This window comes from Myotis daubentonii, chromosome 17 (genome assembly GCF_963259705.1).
Source record: "Myotis daubentonii chromosome 17, mMyoDau2.1, whole genome shotgun sequence".
Classification (NCBI taxonomy): domain Eukaryota; kingdom Metazoa; phylum Chordata; class Mammalia; order Chiroptera; family Vespertilionidae; genus Myotis; species Myotis daubentonii.
This window is the reverse complement of record NC_081856.1, coordinates 7266768-7290736: the sequence shown is the minus strand read 5'-3', so window position 1 is coordinate 7290736 and position 23969 is coordinate 7266768. Positions and strand designations below refer to the sequence as shown.

Below are 23969 nucleotides of genomic sequence, written 5' to 3'. Positions count from 1 at the left end.
GCTGGGACGGGGCAGGGAACCTTCCTGAGATTACAACCAGTCATTGGGTATTTTATAGGTCAGATGTTGTGCTTCACATTCTTTCATTGCATCTACTTGACTCTATGAAATTGCTGATTTTACCTCCTTTCACAGATGAGGGAAGAGCTGCAAGGAGGGTAAATAAGCCGCTATGGTCACATGTCAGGTAAGTATAATGACTGGGTCTTGAGCTCAGTTGTTCTATTTTTAGTTAAGGCACAGATTTGGGTCTCTTTTAGGTGTGTGTTGAATAACATTAACACACGGCCTTGAAATATCCATTAAAAATATTAGACAACAGATATCAAAGATAATTATGAAGGAGAATTTCTCATAGATTTTTTAGTGAGGGTCCCAGGACATATTTAAAGAGTACATGTTTGAGTTTATGTAACTAAGCAGATGGGAAATACATGGATGTGAGAATTTCATGACTTTTCTTCAGAGACCAAGAGTGAACATTCATTAAAAAGACATAAGCGAAGAACCATTTTATTTCTGTAATCTTGAGAACACAGATGGTATCTCCCTTCTATATCTTTCCCAGTTTTTCTTGTCTGGTGTTGTTCTCATGTCCTTTCTTTTTTAAAAATTACATTTATTGGGGTAGACATTGGTTAATAAGATTGTGTAGGTTTCAAGTGTATGTTTCTATGATGCATTGCGTGCCCACCACCCATGTGTTCTTACCCAGAGCCCTCAGTGTGTGTAAATTGCTCATGTGTTCATCTCAACTCTGCTAGTTCAAGTGGGATTCCTAGGCTTCCTGAGCCCCAGGTAAGCAAGCTAGCCCCTTCTCTAAAAGGAGCACGGGATTTTCATGCTCCCATGTATCTATTGCTCAAATGACATCCCATCTAATAATAGACAAACATGGTAATTGACCGTACCTTCGCTACACCTCTCATCGGCTCATCAGGGAGATATGCAAATTAACCACCAACAAAGATGGCGGTTAATTTGCATACATAGGTGCGAAGCGGCAGAGCAAAGGCTTGAAGGCGGCTCTGGCCCAAGCAGTGAGGGCTTGAAGGCAGCTCCGGCCGGAGCAAAAGCCTGGGTCCCGGGTGCCGGAGGAAAACCGGTGCCAGCAGCCAGGGGAAGGGAAGGCCTATTGCACGAATCTTTTCGTGCAACAGTCCTCTAGTTATAATAATAATGGAAATATGAAAGGAGAACCCATCACTCTTATGAACCAGGTGCATCCATTTTTACATGTCCTTTCCTAATTAATATTGATATCAATTTAATGTTTAATCAAATTTCATTATCCTGAGTTTTTCATTCATATTTATTTTTATATTGCTATATAATTTTGTGCAATAGTATCTGTTAGTATAAATATTTAATACTAGAGGCCTGGTGCTTGACATTTGTGCACTGGAGGGGTGGGTCCCTCAGCCTGGCCTGTGCCCTCTCGCAGTCCGGGACCCCTTGGGGGAATGTCTGCTTGCCATGGAGGGAGGAGAGGCTCCCGCCACTGCTGCTGTGCTCACCAGCCGTCAGCCTGGCTTCTGGTTGAGTGGCGCTCCCGCTGTGGGAGTGCACTGACCACCAGGGTGCAGCTCCTGCGCTGAGCATCTGTCCCCTGGTAGTCAGTGTGCATCATAGCGACCGGTCATTCCACCATTCGGTCTATTTGTATATTAGCCTTTTATTATATAGGATAAGTAATATAAAGATGATCTATAAATGTAGAATATTCACATATACCTATAGTATATATTGTATACTCTGTACTGATAAAATAGGTAAAAAATAGGTTCTCATGTTAAATTTTTATTTCTTTACTAAGGAATAAGAATGGCTTTTTTTCTTCATATGCTTGTTTTCTAGTTTACTTTCTCCTATATACTTAATTCATGTTTTGTCTATTACCTAGTGATGTTTCAATTTTGTTGCTTTCTAAAAAAAATCAATGCTCTGATATTTCCCCTAGCTTCTTTTACTTTAAAATAGTGGTTTGGATGGTGGGCACATGATGCCATATTGAAATTTTGTAACATGAAACCCTACACATGAAACCATGAAACCTATATGTTCATGTTGACCAATGTCAACCCAATAAAATAAAAAAATGATATAAAGTAAAATAAAATAGTATTTTTTAAAGAAAAAAACAGTTTAAAGGGATGCAATTTCAAAGAAGTACCTTCGTGCTACTTTTAATAACATTATAAAATATTTTCAAAACCAACTATAAAAAAGAAAATTCAGAGAGAAACATTAAGAGATTAAGTTAAATAAAAAACTGATAAAGGAAGAAAATTATACAATTATTCTCACCAAATTCTTAGTGGGTTGGACTTCACCCAAGGAAGGTTGTTTTTTTTCTTTATCCTTAAAAACAAAATTACATTTACAACATTGAATATTAATTCTTTATTGCTTCTCCCATTAATGTTATTGCTAATTTTTGTATATTACTCTCAGCTCATCTAATCTTTTTGAGAATCTACTTTCAATTATTTGTTGTTAGCAGATACTCATTTTATTTAGAAGTAGAATACAGGCATACCTCGTTTTATTATGCGTTACTTTATTGCACTCCCCATATAATTGCATGGTGTGTTTTTTATTTTTTTTCATTTTACATATTGAAGGTTTGTGGCCACCCTGCATTGAGTAAGTCTATCAGCGTCATTTTTCCAACATTAGTTTACTTTGTATCTGTGTGTCACATTTTGGTAATTCTTTCAATATTTCAAGCTTTTCCATTATTATATTTGTTATGGTATCTGTTATCAGTGATCTTTGATGTTACTATTGCAATTGTTGTGGGGCGCCATGAACTGTACCCATATAAAATGGTGAACTTGACTGATAAATACTGTGTCCTGACCAGCCATTCCTCTATCTCACTCCCTCTCCCTGGGCCTCCTCATCCCCTGAGACACAATTAATAACCCTACAGTGGCCGCTAAGAGTTCAAGTGAAAGGAAGAGTTGCATATCTTACTTTAAATCAAAAGATAGAAATGACTAAGCTTAGGGAGGAAGGCATGTCGAAAGCCAAGTGGGTTGAAAGCTAGGCCTCTTGCTCCAAAGTTAGCCAAATTGTGAAAGCAATAGGAATGTCCTTGAAGGAAATTAAAAGTGCTTACTCCAGTGAACTGATGAATGATAAGAAAGCCAAACAGCCTTATTGCTGATCTGGAGAAAGCTTTGGTGGTCTGGATAGAGGGTCAAGCCACAACATTCCCTCAAGCCAGAGTCTAATCCAGAGCAAGGCCCTAACTCTTCAATCCTATGAAGGCTGAGCGGTGAGGAGGCTGCAGAAGGAAATTCTGAAGCTGCAGAGGTTGGTTTATGAGGTTAAGGAAAGAAGTCCTCTCCATAACATAAAGTGCAAGGTGAAGCAGCGAATGCTGGTGTAGAAGCTGCAGCAAGCTATGCAGAAGATCTAGCTCAGATAATTACCGAAGATGCTGCATGAAACAACAGATTTCAATGTGGATGAAACACACTCATTTGGAAGAAGATGACAACTAGGACTTCCGCAGCTAGAGAGGAAAAGCCAATGCTTGGCTTCAGAGCTTCCAAGGCTGACTCTCCTGTTAGGGGCTAATGTCGCTGGTGTCTTTAAGTTGAAGCCAGTGCTCAGCTTCCATTCTGAAAATCCTAGGGCCCTTAAGAATTATGTCCAATCTACGCTGCCTGTGTTCTTTAAATGCAACAAAGCCTGGGTGACAGCACATCGGTTCACAACACGGTTTGCTGAATATTTTAAGCCAATTGTTAGGACTTACTGCTCAGGAAAAAAGATTCCCTTTGAAATACTACTGCTCATGGCCAATGCACCTGGCCATCCAAGAGCTCTGATGGAACTAGACAACAAGTTTAATGTTGTTTTCATACCTGTTAACATCCATTCTGCAGTCCATGGAACAAGGAGTAATTTCAACTTGCAAGTCTTATTATTTAAGAAATACCTGTCAAGCCCTAACCGGTTTGGCTCAGTGGATTGAGCGTCGGCCTGCAGACTGAAGGGTCCCAGGTTTGATTCCGGTCAAGGGCATGTACCTTGGTTGCAGGCATATCCGCAGTAGGAAGTGTGCAGGAGGCAGCTGATAGATGTTTCTCTCCCATCGACGTTTCTAACTCTTTATCCTTCTCCCTTCCTCTCTGTAAAAAATCAATAAAATATATTTTTTAAAAAAAGAAAAATACCTGTCAAAAGGCTGTAGCTGCCATAGACAGTGATTCCTCTGATGGATCTGGGCAAAGTAAATGGAAAACCTGGAAAAGGATTCACCATTCCAGATGCCAGTAAGAACATTCATGACTCATGGGACAAGGTCAAAATATCGACATTAACAGGACTTTGGAAGAAGTTGTTTCTAACCCTCATGGATGACTTTTCGGGGTTCAAGACTTCAATGGAGGAGGGAACTGCATATGCAGTGGAAATGGCAAGAACTAGAATTAGAAGTGGAGCCTGAAGATGGGACTGAATTGCTGCATCTCATGACAAAGCCTTAATGGCTGAGAAGTTGCTCCATAGGGTTAAGTAATGGAATCTACTCCTGGTGGAGGTGCTGTGAAGAGTGTTGTAATGACAACAAAGGACTTAGAATATGACATAAACTTAGTTGATAAAGCACCAGCAAGATTTGAGAAGACTGATTCCATTTTGTAAGCTCTATGTGGGTAAAATGCTCTCAAACAACATCACATGGGACAGAGGAATCACACATGAAAGGAAGAGTCGATTGATGTGACAAACTTCATTGTTGTCTTATTTTAAGAAATTGCTACAGCCTCTTCAACCTACAGCAGTACCCCCCCAGCAGTCAGTAACTGTCAACATCAAGACAAGACCCGCCAGCAGCAAAAGATTACCACTCAAAGGCTCAGATGATGTTTAGCATTTTTTTGCAATAAAGTATTTTTAAATTAAGGCATGTACATCTTTAGGCATAATGTTATTGCACACTTAATAGACTACAATGTAGTGTAAACATGACTTTTATATACACTAGGAAACAAAAAATAATTCAGTGACTCGCTCTTTTGGGGTGGTCTGGGACTGAACCCACAATATGTCCGAGGTATGCCTGTATGAGGATGAGGGAAAAGGAAGGAGCAGGAGAGATTATCTTCCGAATACCCTGGATCCTGCAGGTATGCCCAGCACTGTCTTAATGGCTGTGAGGCATGAAAAACGAATATATGGGAAGGGGGGGAAATTTGTGATGTTTTCAAAAATAAAGATAAATTTAAATAAATAAATAAATAAATAAAGTAAAAAACCTAATACAGAAGGGTATAGTAACACAACACTAGAATTTTAATCAATATGAAAATAAAGTCATCATTAAATTGTGAAATCCTGACCATACATTTTATTGTGCTTTATCTATCAGAAGCAAAATGAAATAATCAATAGTACATGCAGACCTGACTCATGAAGAAAAGTCAATGTAGCTGACTGTATTTAATATCTTACCTTATCATTTTAAGAAAAATGCAGATTGTATCAGGTTAGTTTTGTGACATAATTTTATTTCATTTCAAGAATAAATCATTTGTGTTTTCCTTCTTGACAGTTAGTTGATTTTGGAACATGGTGATCCATGCAGAGCTCAGCACATGAGAGAAGGAATTGCAAATACATAGCATACCCACAACCCCTACCCTTCCTAGGGGAAGAGGTGATATCACTAGTTTGTCTGCAGTTTTTCAGTTGAGCCTTGACGTGAGGCTAACACACAACATGGTGTTTCCAACAGGCATTACTAAGCATTTGGATGTGTAAGCAACAATGAACCTATTGGCCTTTCTTGCATTAGACAGTAGTTTGATATCACTCTGAATAAGGATTAAGAGCTGGTAGGCTAGACTGTGAAGTCTTCATGAGTCTTGAGTGTGGCCTTGAAGGATGTAGAACAGGGCAGATCAGAATTATAGAAAAGAGACTAACATAAGTCAGGGGACAAAATGGGAAACGAGCTTGGCAAACCCAGGACACCAGGAGGAGACTGGCTGGCACTGTGCACCTAACACATGATAAGGCAACTGGTTCAACTTACGCCATCTTTGTCATCACTACCAGCAGGGCGCAAAAACAGTTTTACCACTTGAGCTGTGACCTTTTTGATCCTAAGCATTTTACATGAGTTATGCCACTTAATCTTAATAGCCTATAATGTATACTATTATTTTCCCTTCGTTTTATAGATTAAGAAACTTTCTATACTCAAGATAATCTTTTCCAATTTTTTTTTGTTTTGTTTGCTTAACAACCGCTAGCAGGCAGTAGGGAAAAATTAGCCCTATACTTATCAAAATTATTGAAACAAAGAAATAGAAAATTGTTGGTCACATACACTGAGTGGCCAGATTATTATGACCATCCCATCAGTACTTCATTGGGCCACCTTTTGCCTTCAATACTGCGGCGATTCTTCTTGGCATTGACTCCAGGAGATATTGAAAGGTGATGCAAGGAATCTGACATCATGCCTGATGAATAGCACTGTCCAGTTCTGTGAGTTTGATGGTTGTGGAACCAGCTGCCTGATGGCTCTTTTAACTTCATCCCACAAATGCTCAGTTGGATTGAGATCTGGTGATTGTGGGGGCCACCTAAGCAAGGTAAAGTCTCCCTCGTGTTCTTGAAACTCCGGCACAATACTAGCACTGTGGCATGGCGCATTGTCTTGTTGGAAGAAGCCATCTCCATTGGGATACGCCATCAACATGATAGGATGAACTTGATCAGCAATGATACTTAGGTATGTTGTGCTATTCAGACGTTGTTCCACACAAATTAAAGGGCCCAAATCATGCCAGGAAAACATGCCCCAAAGCATAACACTGCTCCCACCAGCTTGAAGGGTTCTACTCATGCATGTGGGGTGCATGCTTTCATCCTGTTTCCGCTAAATTCTCACTCTGCCATCTGCATGATGCAACTGGAAACGTGATTCATCGGACCACATGACTTTTTTCCAATGCTCGACTGTCCAATCCTTGTGTTCCTGTGCGAATTGGAGACGTTTTATCTTGGTAACAGCAGACAGCAAAGGTGTTGAAACAGGCCTTCGGCTTCCATATTCCATATGATGCAGTGTACGGCTACTGTGCCTACAAACGTCAGGTGGTCATAATAATCTGGCCACTCAGTGTATATGCCCAGTGTTAATGAGAAAGATATTTGTTAAATACATTTTACCTGTTCTATTTGCTATGAGTTTTTATAAATCTATACATATGTGGATTAAAAATATTAATAGGTTTTAGTGATAAAAATTTGCCTTTCCCCACCCCACTTATCACACTAGCCTCCTTGAAAGTTGTTAAGGCAATGAAATATGCATTCACTTTTACTGCCCCTTTAAAACTATTGATTTGCCCTAGCCAAGAGAAAAATAGGTATTTTCAAGTTGCGATTTTCCTCTTCCAGAGTTGAGTAAATGTATTTCAAGTTTAAGTTATAATAAGCACTTAGACTTCTATGATAATGGATCATTAGAGAATGATAATATCTCTAATAAAACTATAAGGGGAGTAGTTTATATTTTTGTTCAAAGTAAATAGTCCTCAGCTTACCTTCCTGGTGCAGTTCAACAGTTTTAATGTGCCCTGTGAAACTATTGATAAGTGGAGCTTGAATTCCTCATGGATATTCATTTTAAGAAATTGCTTCAACTTGCGAGCAGCAGTTTTTAAAAACGTAGCTTCCTATTACAGAAAAAAATCAGAAGGGCTGTGGTTCAAATAAAATATTATGAAATGAAAAGCTTTCTTAAGGATCCTAAAGCCAGAACCCTGTTGCTAAGCAATACCCCACCTCCACCCAGCTTTCTTTTCCAGTTAATCACATGACTGACAAGTAACTGGACCGAAACTGTGGCCTAGAAGCTGACAGCCTGAAGGGCCTGGAACTCAGTTTAATGATTAGCTTTTAAAATTCTCTTTCTCTGTAATGTATGTGTGATCTTACCACTTGTGGGTGGACACATAACAAGTTTATTTAATTTTAAGCAAGATAACCAAGGGAGAGGTCTTCTGGAAGCAACAACAATGAAAGGTATGTGTGGCTTTCTTATTGTTATGATGTTGTACATTTTGAGCTATGGATGAGTAGCTGGTAATAGGAAAATAAAGAGTCATATTCACCCAAAACAAATCACACTGTAATTAGAGAAATTTTAAAAATAAGAACTTATGACTATAGACTATTAGATGCCATAAGGTTAACTCAGCTATTATTTTTTAAAAAGACTGTTGAATACCACACTGGTTTTTGTGGAAAGAAATCACACAAGGGTTTGTTGAAAGTTTTACACCAACTAGAAGTTGTCGTGGTGTGAAGATTAGCAAATATTAAAAGAAAACAATTTCTAAATGCCTACAACTAAATTATGCCCTAACAAGCGTTTTCCTTCATAAAGATTTCAGAAATAAGAGATGTGTGTCTCTTTGAATTCAACAGTTCTAGCATTTTATAAGTGAAAAATGAAATGCTAAAGTAAACATATTTATCAAATAAGTGCAGGACTATTTGTAAAACAAGAGTATAAAAGAACACCACAGGATGACTTAATAGATCAATGGGAACTGCCTGCTTAGAGCCAAAAGAATAAGTTATTAATATAATCAATATAATTATCTAACAGATACAAAAGCATATAAGCTTCTATGAAATCAAGCTCGAATGACATACAAACTCCAAATAATTATCATTACCTTATCATCATCACATGAATGCTTTTTAAAAAAGTTAGGTTCATTATTCAGGCAATTGCTATCATTTTCTCTTATCCTGTCCTGTAATAAATAATATAAAATTAAATTATTAAACTGGGGAGTTTTCTAATATGGAGTAATTATAAAAATAACAATGTTATAATACTTGGTAGTTATATGTACATTTTCAGGAAAATACCTTTACCTTGGCTTAGCTGACTATGCATGAAGAATAGTTTCTATAGTTGAAGAATAAACAAGTATATACACAAAGCCCCACAGACACAGAGCTCCCTCCCGACTCCATAGTTTAACCCCAGAAATCATTGAAAGAATCTGACTCATTTAGGGAATAAAAGCACCTATTTTAGAAGTTATACTATAAACAGAAAATATTGTAACTTTGAGATCTTAAAGTTGAAATGCATTTAAGAGATTATTTGGCCCAATTTCCTACCACTATCAAACAGTAAAAAAGGGACTTTTCATTAGAATGAAAGGAAAAACTCTTGAGAGTGAGAGTAAAGTAGAGTCATTCTGCAGCATTTTTAACAATCCAACTTGTTTGGTATGGTTGAGGTGGGCATTTGCTAAGAAACAACGGAATGGCATCTGTGTATATTGTATCTAGCCTATATAATAAAACTCTAATATGCAAATTGACCGAATGGCAGAATGACCAGTCACTATGACTCACACTAACCACCAGGGGGCAGATGCTCAATGCAGGAGCTGCCCCCTGGTGGTCAGTGAGCTCCCACAGGAGGAGCACCACTCAGCCAGAAGCTGGGTTCACGGCTGGTGAGCACAGCAGTGGTGGCAGGAGCCTCTCCTGCCTCTGCTGCAGGTGGGTGGTAAAAAGTGAGGGGTGTTGGGGTTTTGGACGGCGAGAGCCCCGAACTGCAAGAGGGATGTCTGATTGCTGGCTTAGGCCTAATCCCTGGGGGCATTGGGCCTAAGCCGGCAGAAAGACATCCCTCAAGGGGTCCTGGACTGCGAGAGGTGCAGACCAGGCTGAGGGACCCTCCCCAGTGCACGATTTTCATGCACCGGGCCTCTAGTTGTAATATAGGAGTGGGAAGGCAGAGTAGTGCATTCCCATACTTCCTTCCTAAGGAATGTGGTATTCGAAGGTGGGGATGACTTGAATCAAGAACTTAGTGGCAGGATTAGGAAGAATTTCCTAAGGACTTAGATTCTCTGATGCACAAGGGTGGACTAGGTCTGCCTGGCAAACTCCGTTTATGTTATCAGCCTCCAGGACTCCAAGCAGACTTAGCCTGTATGTTGTCACCGAAAAACAGAATAAGAAGTGGAGTAATTGCAGGATTTAGTCATGGGCTTCTAATCTCTGCATCTTAGAAAGTGCATGACCCTTGTCACCTGTGAAAAGCATAGATGGTTTCTGGGTTCATACTGACCCTAAATGAGCATACTCTCTGTTTTACCTTCAGGAATCAGTGTCTGAGCACGTAATTATTCACTTAACATTCAACACCTAGTGGGAGCCAATGTGCAAGGCCCTCTACCAAGCCCTCTGGGGAATCAAAGATAAGAAAACAGTCCTAGTTTCTTGTGTAGTTTGATATAAATGATGGTGTTGTACTCATTGGACATTTTTACATAACTTTTCCTTATCTTTGGAAAAGTGTTTTTGCAAACAGATTTGTTTAGTACCAACCACCCCAGTCATACTGCAGACGCTTCTAGTGCAAACACATATCCTATATAATAGGAGAGAAATATGCTAATTAGTCATTATGCCCTGAGGCACAACGACCAAGCACATCACGACCAGATCATGGATCAGCAGGAGGGTGGGGCCAGTGAGGTACAAATGGGCTGCAGAGAGCTACAGGAGGGTCAGGGCAACAAGCTATGAGGAGGGGTGGGGGGAGCTACAGGAGGGCGGGGCAGTAGGTGGAGAGCTACAGGAGGGTGGCAGCGACCTACTGGCACACAGATTCGTGCGCAGGGCTACTAGTATTCTTTATAACTATCCTCAGGCTGCCCTTATACACATTCCTGAAATGTAGTTGAGAATTAATACTTGTCTATTAAGTCATTTTCTTATTGGCTTCCATTTAGTCCAAAGGAGGAGATTGTCACATTTACATTTCTCTTTGATAAAACACTCATTCATTTTTTTGGCTATACCATTCTTCTAAAAAAAGAGAACTCAAATGTACAGCTAATCCCTGTTATTTTCCAATTTAACAAAAAATATTGTATGAAAATGTGTCACAGAATTAGTGCCAATTTCTTGGGGGCATGACACATAAATATTTGAGAAGTCATCCTAAGCCTGTGTATTTGACAAAACTCAGTTGGGGCAGGTACAGAAAGGTAATGTTATACCAGTTGATTTGTTTGCCAAGTGTTTGCTCTAGTACAGTGATGGCGAACCTATGACACGCGTGTCAGAGGCAACACGCAAACTCATTTTTTTGGTTGATTTTTCTTTGTTAAATGGCATTTAAATATATAAAATAAATATCAAAAATATAAGTCTTTGTTTTACTATGGTTGCAAATATCAAAAAATTTCTATATGTGACACGGCACCAGAGTTAAGTTAGGGTTTTTCAAAATGCTGACATACCAAGCTCAAAAGGTTCGCCATCACTGCTCTAATATATACAGATGTCACTATTCACTGGAAAGGCTGACTTCTATAAAAGTCACAATTATTCTTGGCTAGTTGACTTCAGTGCACTCTATGAATAAATTAAACGTAAGTGTAAAGCTGTACAGTTACATTTTCTTTCATAGTCTATTTTCATTAAAGCCCTATAAGAAGGATGACACAGACTAAGATTTACAGAATCAAAGAGTTGGAAAGAAGCTCTCTCCCCATCTTTTGATCTAACAAATGGTAGAATTTCTTTACCAATAATAGTTTCTTGTAGGCATCTTGACATATTTGAAGATTTATTAATATATATTATGACTATGGAAAATCACAAGGGAAAGGCCAAGATCACATTGACTCTGAACTTCAATATTTTCTAGTAAAAAACATTATTTTAGATCAGCTGTTCCTAAAATACATGTCCTTTCAGTTTTTTTAAGTACTTCTTTCATTTCAGCAGTTTTAGTCTATCTTTGATTTCTTTCTTGTTGTAACAGTCTATTTTTCAGAAACAATAATAATGTATACAATGGATTTTGTATATCACTTTTCCTTTTATATATTTGTCTTTGATTTTTAAAACATGTTATTTTGTGTCATTTTCCTCCATCATGTCTTTCATATGCCTGTTCTAATGGGACACTTATTTATGATTTTTATTTTAATCCCCATTCTCCCCCTAAAATCTAGAGAACTCACTTTCTTTCCTTTTCTATCTTTCACCCAATATTATATTATTTTGAGCTCTTTTTAATTTGGTTTCTAAGTGTTAAGAGAAAATTTTTTGACATTTTCTACTGCTCTCATGGACAATTAACCTGTTATCTAAAGTCTTCATTTTCCTTATGTATTCATTTGATAATTTATATTTGTTCATTTATTTTAGTAGTATCAATACATAGCAGTTCCTTTTTGATTTTATGGTTAGTTTTTGAAGGGATGCTACAATAGATTGCATTATTGTTCAGCCACATGAACATATGTATAATTTCTCATAGTTGATCTCCAACTAACTTGCTGGGTTTGTCAATTCTCTATTCCTTCTGTAAAAATTCTTGACTTAAATAATACCCATAGCACACTAAATACTCTCAATGAATAGTTTAGTTTCTAATATACTCATCTATTTTTACTCCCATGATTCGAGTCACGTGTTTACTAAATCAATTCCTTAACCCTAAAGTCATACTTATTTATATATCACTTAAATACTATATAAACCAAAGAAATATTATTATGAAAACAGAGTTGTTTGGAGGACATCCTGTTTCCAGTCTGGCACATAAGTACTCTAGGAGTCACCATTCTATATAATAAAAGGCTAATATGCAAATTGACTGAACTGCAGAATGACCGGTCACTATGACGTGCACTGACCGCCAGGGGACAGATGCTCAATGCAGGAGCTGCCCCCTGGTGGTCAGTGTGCTCCCACAGGGGGAGCGCTGCTCAGCCAGAAGCCGGGCTCACAGCTGGCAAGTGCAGCAGCGGTGGCGGGAGCCTCTCCCACCTCCACGGCAGTGCTGAGGATGTCCAACTGACAGCTTAGGCCTGCTCCCTGTGGGGATTGGGTCTAAGGACCGCCAATTGGACATCTCCTGAGGGATCCTGGACTGGGTGCAGGCTGGGCTGAAGGCCCCCCCCCCCGAATGCATGAATATTGTGCACCCGGCCTCTAGTTTCATCATAACTTGTAAGAAGTTGAACAGACTAAAGAATCTGGAACTCTTCTTATATCCATCAGAAAAGTGAGGTCACCAGGAAAACTGCTGCCCCAAATATTGGAGAGACAGACAGGTAGATACAATAATAACAATGTATAGGAGCAAAAACTTCATGGGAAACAGTGCTGGGGTAGGGAAACCTCAACTACAGTTGGTGAATTAATTGCTGAAAGCTCAGAGTGGACAAGTCTGAGAGCTAAAGACTCTAAGAAGATCCCATCATCAGGGGTGGGGGAGGGCATTTTTCTGAATTTTACCTGCAGGATTTTTATGAATTCCTCACAGTGAATATCTGAAAAAATCGCTTTATGCTCCTGGCAGAGGGAGGGGAGGAAAACCATTCTGAAATATGCCAGAGTATTATGTTCTTCTTCTTTTCCAAATCTTTATTGTTGAAAGTATTTCCCATGTCCCCTTTTTTCACCTCCATTGACCTCTTCTAGCCCGCCCCCTATTGTCTGTGTCCATGGATTATGCATATATGCATACATGTTTTTTGATTGATCTCTTCTCACCCACCCACCCTTCACGGTCTTCCCTGAGATTTGTCAGTCTGTCCCATCTTCTATATCTCTGGATCCATTTTGTTCATCATTTTATTTGGTTCATTAGATTCCATATATGAGTGAGATCATGTGATACTTGTCTTTCTCTGAGAAGCTTATTTCTCTTAGCACAATACTCTCCAGGTTTCTCCATGCTGTCTCAAAGGGGGAGATATCCTTTTTTACTGCTGCATAGTATTCCATGGTATAAATGTACCACAGCTTTTTTATCCACTCATTTACTGATGGGCACATGGGCTATTTCCATATCTTAGCTACCTATAATAACAAATTGGTAATATGCTAATTAGACCTGACGTCTTCTGGATGTCATTCTGGATGTCCTTCCTGACAAAGCCGGGGCCCAAGGGAAGCCAGCCTGGGTCCCGGGTGTCTGTGGGCAGCCGGAGGAGGGAAGCAGCTGGGTCCTGGGTGCCAGAGGGAAGCCAGTGCTGGCAGCCGGGGAAAGGAAGGCTTACTCTTGCATGAATTTTCGTGCATCAGGCCTCTAGTTGTAAATAAAGCTGCTGTGAACATGGGTGCATACATTCTTTCGGATTAGTGTTTCAGGTTTCTTAGGATATATTCCTAGAAGTGGGGTCACTGGGTCAAATGGCAGTTCCATAATTAATTTTTTGAGGAAACTCCATATGTTTTCCATAATGGCTGCACCAGTCTGCATTCCCACCAGCAGTATACTAGGGTTCCCTTTTTCCCACATGGACTCTCCAACACTTGTCATTTGTTGATTGATAATCATTCTGACAGGTGTGAGGTGATACCTCATTGTCGTTTTGATTTGCATCTCTCTAATGATCAGTGACTTTGAGCAATTTTTCATATGTCTCTTGGCCATCTGTATGTCCACTTTGGAGAGGTGTCTATTTAGGTCCTTTGCCCAGTTTTTAATTGGATTGTTTGTCTTCCTTTTGTTAAGTTGTATGAGTTTCTTATATATTTTGGATAGTAACTCTTTATCAGATGTATCATTGCCAAGTATGTTCTTCCATACAGTGGGCTCCCTTTTCATGTTGTTGATGGTTTCTTTTGCTATGAGCTTTTTATTTTGATGTAGTCCCATTTGTTTATATCCTTCTTAGTTTCCTTTGCTCTAGGACAGGGGTCCTCAAACTTTTTAAAAAGGGGGCCAGTTCACTGTCCCTCAGACCGTTGGAGGGCCGGACTATAGTTAAAAAAAAAAACTATGAACAAATTCCTATGCACACTGCACATATCTTATTTTGAAGTAAAAAAAACAAAATGGAAACAAATACAATATTTTGTATTTGCATGTGGCCCGCGGGCCGTAGTTTGAGGACCCCTGCTCTAGGAGATGTATCAGCAAACATACTGCTACAAGAGATATCTGAGATTTCGCTGCCTATGGTTTCTTCTAAGATTTTTATAGTATCAAGATTTACATTTTAAGTCTTTTTTCCATGTTAATTTTATTCTTATGTATGGTGTAAGTTGGTGGTCTAGTTTCATTTTTTTGCACATCCAATTATCCCAACACCATTGATTGAAGAGACTGTCTTGACTCCATTGTATGCTTTTGCCTCCTTTGTCTAATATTAATTGAGAGTAATGGTTTAGGTCAATTTCTGGGGTCTCTGTTCTGTTCCACTGATCTGTCTGACTGTTCTTATGAAAGCACCAGACTGTTTTGATTACGGTGGCTTTGTAGTAAAATTTGATATCTGTTATTGTGATCCCTCCAACTTTGTTCTTATTTCTCAAGATTGCTGCAGCTATTCAGGGGCTTTTTGGCTTCCATATAAATTTTTGAAGTATTTGTTCTAGATCTGTGAAATATGCTATTGCTTTTTAATAGGTATTTCAATAGGGATTGCATTGAATCTATAGATTGCTTTGGGTAGTATGGTCATTTTAATTGTGTTAATTCTACCAATCCAAGAACACGGTATATTCTTCCACTTGTTTATATCTTCTTCTATCTCTTTCTTCAACTTCCTAAAGTTTTCTGAGTATACGTCTTTTACTTCTTTAATGTATTCCTAAGTATCTTAATTTTTTTCTTGCAATGATAAATGGGACTGCTTGTTTAGTTTCTCTTTCTGAGAATTCATTATTGGTGCATAAAAATGCCATCAATTTCTGGGTGTTAATTTTGTATCCTGCTACATTGCCAAATTCCTTTATTAAACCCAATATTTTTTTGGTGGAGTCTTTAGGGTTTTCTATGCACAGTATCATGTCATCTTGGAATAATCAGAGTTTTACTTCCTTCTTTCTAATATAGATGCCTTTTTTTCCTTCTTCTTGTGTGATCACTGTGGCTAAGACTTCCAGTACTATGTTGAGTAAGAGTGGTGAAAGCAGACATCACTGTCTTCTTCCTGTTAGAGGAAGTGGTTATAGTTTTTTCCCATTGAGTATGATGTTGGCTGTAGGTTTGTTACATATGGATTTTATTATGTTGAGATATGATCCCTATATTCCCACTTTGCTGAAAGTTTTTATCAAAAAAAGGGGGTTGGGCTTGGCCAGCATGGCTCAGTGTTTGAGCTTTGACCTATGAACGAGGAGGTTATAGTTCGATTCCCCATCAGGAATATATATATATATATATATATATATATATATATATATATATATATATATATATATGTGTATATATATATGTGTGTGTGTATGTGTGTGTGTATATATATATATGTGTGTGTGTATATATATATGTGTGTGTGTGTGTATATATATATATATATATATATATATATATACACACACATATATAATTTATTTATTCATGCCTGGGTTGTGGGCTTGATCCCCAGCTTGGGGCATGCAAGAGACCAAGAGACATCCTATCAATTATTCTATCATCATTTAAATTTCTATCTCTCTCTCCCCATCCTTTCCTCTCTCTGAAAACAATAAAAAATATATTATAAAAATTGGGTGTTAGATTTTGTTGAATGCTTTTTCTGCATCTATTGATATGATAATGTGATTTTTGTCTTTCAATTTGTTTATGTGATGTTTGATGTTTATTAATTTGCAAATATTGTACTTGTCTTGCATTCCTGGAATCAATTACACTTGGTCAAGGTGTATGATCTTTTTAGTATATTGCTGGATCTGATTTGCTAATATTTTGTTGAGGATTTTAGCATCTATATTCATCAGGGATATTGGCCTGTAATTTTCTTTGTAGTGTCTTTATCTGGTTTTGGAATTGGGAGAATGCTGGCCTCATAAAAAGAGGTTGGAAGTGTTCCTTCCTCTGGGATATTTTTGGGGATAGTTTGATTAGGATAGTTATTACTTCTTCTTTGAATGTTTGGTAAAACTCCCCTGTGAATCCATCTGGACCAGGGCTTTTAAAAAATATATATATTTTATTGATTTTTTACAGAGAGGAAGGGAGAGGTATAGAGAATTAGAAACATCGATGAGAGAGAAACATCTATCAGCTGCCTCCTGCACACCCCCTACTGGGAATGTGCCCACAACCAAGGTACATGCCCTTGACCAGAATCAAATCTGGGACCCTTCAGTCTGCAGGCTGACCCTCTATCCACTGAGCAAAACCGGTTAGGCTGCAGTGGTTCTCAACCTGGGGGTCGAACGACCCTTTCACAGGGGTTTCCTAAGATCATCGGAAAACACATATACAATTACATATTGTTTACAGTAGCAAAATTACAGTTATGAAGTATCAATGAAAATAATTTTATGGTTGGGAGTCACCACAACATGAGGAACTGTATTAAAGAGTCGCAGCATTAGGAAGGTTGAGAACCACTGGGTTAGGGCAAGGACCAGGGCTTTTGTTTGCTGGGAGTTTTCTGCTTCAATTTCATCAGTTGTGATTGGCCTATTCAGGTTTTCTGACTCTTCCCGATTCAGTTTTGCAGTATTGTATTTTTCTAGGAATTTGTCCATTGTTGTTGGCATCTAGTTGTTAATAGTATTTTCTTTCAATCCTTTGTATTTCTGTGGTGTTAGTTGTTACTTCACCACTTCCGTTTCTGATCTTATTTATTTGGGTGCTCTCTCTGTTTCTTGATGAGTCTGGCTAAGGGTCCATTAATCTTGCTTATCTTTTCAAAGAACCAGCTCTTGATTTCATTGATCTTTTGTATTTTTTTTCTTTTTGTCTCTATGTCATTTATTTCTCCTTGACTGTTTAGTATTTCCTTCCTTCTACTTACTCTGGGCTTTTCTTATTCTATTTCTAATTTTTTAAGTTGTAGGGTTAAGTAGTTTATTATTAACTAGTAGCCCTGTGCACAAATCCATGTGCCAGTAGCTCGCTGCTGCTCTCCTGTAGCTCTCCGCCCTCTGCTCTGCCCTCCTGTAGCTCACCCCCACCCCCTGCCTTATAGCTTGCTGCCCTGCCCCCTCCTGTAGCTCTCTGCCGCCTGCTTGTAGCTCACTGCCTCACCCTCCTGCTGACCTGGTCATGACAGGGTCAGTCGTTACACTTCATGGCATAATAGCCATTTGCATATTACATCTTTATTATATAGGATTTTTCTTAAAACTTCCCTCTCAGGACTGTGTTCACTGTGTCCCATTGATTTTGGGCTGCTGTGTGTTCACTTTCCTTTGTTTCCAGGAAGTTTTTGCTTTCGTATTGGTAACCCATTCATTACTTAATAACATGCTATTTAGCCTCCATATGTCTGAGTGTTTTTACTATAGTTGATTTCTAATTTTATTACATTGTGATCTAAGAAGATGCTTAATATGATTTCAACCTTCTTGAACTTGTATAGACTTGTGCCCTAACATGTGGTTTACATTTGAGAATGACCCATGTGCACTAGAGAGGAATGTATATTCTGCAGCTTTGGGGTGAAATGTTCTATAAATGTCAATTAAATACATCTGATCTAGGTTGTAATTTAGAGTCTCTGTTTCCTTGTTAATTTTTGTCTGGAAGATCTTTCCACTGAAGTCAGTGGGGTGTAAAGTCTCTTACTATGATTGTATTGCTATAAATCTTTCCTTAAAGTCCTCCTGAATTTTTTATTTTTATATGTAGTCACTGCTATATTGGGTGCATATAATTTACCTGGGTTATATCCTCTTGTTGGATTGAGACTTTTTAGTATTATGTAGTGACCTTTATTGTCTCTTGTTATGGCCTTCATTTTGAAGTCTATTTTGTCAGATATGAGTATTGCCACCCCAACCTTTTTTTTTTAATTTACATTTGCATGGAAAATGTTTTTCCATCCCTTCTTTCTCATAGTGTGTGTCTTTTGTTCTGAGGTGGGTCTTTTGTAGACAGCATATAATTGGATCATGTTTTTGTATCTATTCAGCTACCCCATGTCTTTTTATTGGAGCATTTATTTCATTTACATTTAAGGTTATTATTGATAGGTGCTTATTTATTGCCATTTAAATTCTGTATGCCAATGTTTCTCTCTCTATTTCTTCTTATTACAGCAGTACCTTTGGCATTTCTTACTGTGCTGGTTTGGTAGTGATAAACTTATTTAGCCTTTTTTTCCCTCTGGAAAGATCTTTATTTCACCATCTATATTGAATGATAGCCTTGTTGGACATATAAACTTGGTTTTATATTCTTGCTTTTCATTACCTTGAATAGTTCATGCCATTTCCTTCTGGACTGTAGAGTTTCTGACGAAAAATTAGCTGACAGCTTTATGGGAGCTTCTTTGTAGGTAACAAATTGTTTTTCTCTTTCTGCCTTTAAGAGTCTCTTTTTGTCTTAAATTTTTGGCATTTAAATTATGATGTGTCTGGGCATGGGCTTGTTTGGGTTCTTCTTGCTTAGGACTCTCTGTGCCTCCTGAATGTGTGTGACTTTTCCCTTCACCAGGTTAGGAAAGTTTTCTGCCATTATTTCTTCAAACATGTTCTCTATCCCTTGCTCACTTTCTTCACTTTCTTTATGCCTATTATGCGAACATTGTTATGTTTCATGTTGTCCCACAGCTCCTTTAAGCTGTCCTCCTATTTTTTTCACTTTTTTTTTCTTTTTGGTTCTCTGATTAAATGATATTTTTCTACCTATCCTCTAATACACTGATCCAATTCTCAGCTTTCTCAAATCTTCTGTGCATTTCTTCCAATGTGTTCTTTATTAATTATATGTCATTCTTTATTTCCAACTGCTTTTTTTCATAATTGCTACATCTTTTCTCATGCTGTTGAGCATCCTTGCCACCATTATCCTGAACTTTATGTTTGATAAACTTCTTATCTTTATTTATTTTATCTCTTCTTCTGGAGAATTCTCTTGTTCTTTCATTTGGGGCTTTTTATTTGTCTTTGCATTTTGGCTGCCTGTTTGGTTTTGTGTCTCTGTATTAGGTAGATATGCTATGACTCCCAATCTCTAGTGCAGGGCAATGTCAGATGCTGTTTGTGACTGGCCCTGAATACCTGTTTGACGTATCAGCAATCCACAGCTTGTGGCTCCCTCTGCTGGGGCTGTGGGAACCTTTGAAAAGGACCAAGATGTACAACAGTGTCTGCTTTTCTTAGCCTTGGGCCCAGGATGAGATCGGGCAAAACTCAATGCCTCCAGAAATCTGCCTCTGCCTGCAATCCCATTGGCACTCAGTTTGGATTAGCTTCAGGCTATTGACCACAGGGTGGGGTGAGAGGTCTTCCAACAGGGTTGGCTAGCTTCCTTCTCCCCAGGAAAAAATCACCTATATAGCAAAGGTCTATAGGAGAAACATATAACTCTGCAGCATGAGGGAAAGATTCAGCACAGGAAACCAGGGTGGCTGCCCTCTGGACTCAAATCCCATAGTTCCCAACCTTGGACTCTCTTCATGCAGCTCCAGTCCACTCTGCTCTCCCTCTGCCAGAGCCCAAGGAGAGTGGCTGCACATGAAATTTTGTGCATTGGCCCTTTAAGAGGGTGCCTGCATTTCCAGCCTTCTTTCCTTGGTAGATAGCAACCCTGCTGCTTTTCACAGCCAGTTGTTGTATGGGCATCTTTCTCAGTTCTGGTGCTCTGGGATGGGGAGCCCAGCTTGGAGTTTAGATCCCAGAGTTCTCAGTGGGGATGCCCCCCGCAACACACACAGCTGAGTTATTCCTCTGGAACTTCAGCTGCTAACTGTAGGAGCCCAGCCAGCCCTCTTGTGTCTCTGTCCCTCCTACTAGTCGCTATGCAGTCTCCACTTTACATTCTTAGTTATCAGAATTCTCTCCAGTTAGTCTTTAGTTGATTTTCCAAGGTGGTTTTTCTGTATTTTAGTTGTATTTCCAGTTTGGTCCTGGGAGAGTGTTGGTGTAGCTTCCACTTACTCCACCACCATTTTGGAAACCCTCTAGAGAATTATTTTCTTAACAAGGTCTGCTCTTAGGAGAAACTATAACCAGAGCCTAACCTACTGGGGTTTTATCACAGCCCAATCTATATTGTGTAAGGAAAATACCCACCTTAGTCCCCTCTAGCCATTCTGTCTCACCTATGGGTGGCAAGTACTGAGAAACACTAGTCAAGTTACAGCCCAGGGGCACAGACTCATAAAAAGACTAAAACCTATTCAGGGACCATAAAATGCTTCCCTTCTCCCCACACTTCCCACTCCCTTACTAAAGCCTATTTACCACACATCTTTTTACCCAGTACAACCTGTTCACATTTCAACAAAAGTTACCAGGCATACGAAAAGGCAATACAAGTATAATTAGAAGAAACAGAGCATTTATCAGAACCAGAGTTTGATATGGCAGAGATGTTGGAATTAGAAGATGCTTTTTTTGAAGTCCTGGCTTCTCATTAAGAAAAGAAAGGGAAATAGAAGGTATACATGCCAAGGACTTTAATAAGGAAGGTAGAAAATAGAAAAGAAAAATAGAAAATGTATAAGACTGAAGTGGGAATTCTAAGAAAGAAGCATAAGAAATTCTACAGATTAAAAAAACTGTAATAGAATAATGGGCTCTTTATTAAACAAACATGGCTGAGGAAAGAATCTCTGAACTTGAGATATGACAATGGAAACTTCCAAAACTGAAAAGTAAAGAGAAGAAAATACTGGGGGAGAAACAAAAGTGAATAGCTAAGAGCTGTGGACACCTACAAAAGTGTGTAATATATGCACAGTGTAAATATCAGAGAAGAAGAAGAAAAAAAGAAGCAGTATTTGAAGCAATGATAACCTAAAATTTTCTCCAAATTAATGTCACACATAAAACCATAGAACAAGGAAGCTCAAGAACTACCAAGTAGGATAAATGCCCTAAATCATATACCTATGCATATCACACCCAAAGTTTAGAAAATCAGAGATTATGAAACATTCATGGGGAAAAAAGGTATGGGGTGGGACCTTACTTATAAAGGAGCAAAGAATTATAACCAACTGATCCTCAGAACACATGCAAGCAAGAAAAGAGCCAACTGAAATGTTTAAAGTGTTGAGAGAGAAAACCAACAACCTAGAATTCTGTACCCCAAGAAATTATGCTTTAAACACTTTCCTAAGATCAGGAACAAGGCAAGGATGTCCTTCTCACCATTGCTTTCAACACTTTTTGGGAAGTCCTGGCTGACTCAATAAGAAAAGAGAAGGTAGGAGAAACCAAGATGGAGGCATAGGTAAACACCTGAAATTGCTGCCTCGCATAACCACTTCAAAAATACAACTAAAAGACAAAACGGACATCATCCAGAACCATAGGAAGGCTGGCTGACTGGAAATTCTACAACTAGACAGAAAAAGAAAAGCACACTGAGACTCAGAGGAGGTGCAAAAGTAAAGTGCAGAGGTATGGAGGCACACGCGGAAAGGGCTGGCAACTGAGGACACGGTTGTCTTTTTCAATTGGGAGGGAGATACAAGCTCCCAACGACTCTGAACTCCAGTTCCAGGTGAGTCTCTGGGGACCCAGACTCATTCGGGGAGAAACTGGACTGTCTGGCATCGGACGGAATTTGAGGGTGGCTTTCTCTCAGAGGTGCTTGCAGTGATTACCACGGGACACTGAGACCTGGGGCCTCTTAGGGAAGGGCTGAGGATCAGCCATAGCTGTTTGCTCTGCTCTGTTGATTCCTTGAGACCCCGCCCCACCCAAGCTGTGGGCAGAGGCTTTTGCATATGAATGGCCTGGCCCGTTGCAATCTAAAATTACCTAACAAACTGCAGCTGGGTCAGAAAGACCCAGAACATCCAAAAGATGACCCAAGGCCCCACAGCAGCATGCATTGCTTCACAGCTGGGCCTCATCTGGGCACCTCCAAACCCTAAACAAAGAAGAGGAAGCTGCAGATCTCTCCGTAACTCCTGCTGGGTAGCCTCTGGCAGAGGCTAAATTAGCACCTCCTTAGAGATCCAAGAGCCAGTGTAGCCAGTGGTCAGAGTGGGACTATCCAGATTACAACTCCTCAGACCCATAAGGGACACACTCAGGGGGCAGAGTCAGTGAGCACCAAAGCCCCATTGAAGCAAGTCTTGCCCCATAAGGGTGTCTCCAGCACAGATGTTCTCCCACTGTAGACACAGCTGATTCTCACAGCCAATTGGCCTGGTGGTCAATTCCTCCCAGTGATACCTACAACAATCAAGGCTTAACTGCAACAAGACTGTGCACAAAGACCACAAAGGGGTGCACCAAGAGTGTCCACCTCAAGTAATTGGGGAGGCTGAGCTACCAGGCCCTATAGGACACCTAACACAGAAAGCCACTCTATCAACACAGGGAAGCAGCCAAAATGCGGAGACAAAGAAACAGGTCACAAATGACAGAAATGGAGGAAAGCAAACTACTGGATATAGAGTTCAAAACCATGGTTATAAGGTTTTTCAAGAATTTCCTAGAAACTGCCGATAAATTTAGTGAGACCCTCAATAAATCTAGTGAGACCCTCAAGGATATGAAAAAGGACCAACTAGAAATTAAGCATACACGGACTGAAATAAAGAATATTATACAGAGATCCAACAGCAGACTAGAGGATCACAACAATCAAGTCAAAGATTTGAAATACAAAGAAGCAAAAAACACCCAACTGGAAAATCAAAAAGAAAAAAGAATCCAAAAATATGAAGATAGTGTAAGGAGCCTCTGGGACAACTTCAAGCATACCAATATCTGAATTATGGGGGTGCCAGAAGAAGAGAGAGAGCAAGATATTGAAAACCTATTTGAAGAAATAATGACAGAAAACTTCCCCTACCTGGTGAAAGAAATAGACTTACAAGTCCAGGAAGCACAGAGAACCCCAAACAAAAGGAATCCAAAGAGGACCACACCAAGACATATCATAATTAAAATGCCAAGAGCAAAAGACAAAGAGAGAATCTTAAAAGCAGCCAAAGAAAAACAGTTAGTTACCTACAAGGGAGTACCCCAGGGGTCCTCAAACTTTTTAAACAGGGGGCCAGTTC

The 23969-nt window shown here is 39.2% G+C and overlaps 1 protein-coding gene across 3 annotated transcripts in view; it reads right to left on the bottom strand.

Annotated features, from left to right (window-relative positions):
* The window catches only part of IL7 (interleukin 7), a 56838-nt gene that overhangs the window by 1316 nt on the left and 31553 nt on the right, over window positions 1–23969 (bottom strand). Inside the window, exons 3-5 of one of the 3 annotated variants that reach the window (XM_059672673.1) lie at window positions 8715–8795; window positions 7575–7706; window positions 2308–2361 (exon numbers count right to left, since the gene is read on the bottom strand). In XM_059672673.1, coding sequence (XP_059528656.1) covers window positions 2308–2361; window positions 7575–7706; window positions 8715–8795 — 267 coding nt within the window. The remainder of the gene's footprint in view (window positions 1–2307; window positions 2362–7574; window positions 7707–8714; window positions 8796–23969) is intronic. The other 2 variants (XM_059672674.1, XM_059672676.1) reach the window with 2 other exon arrangements.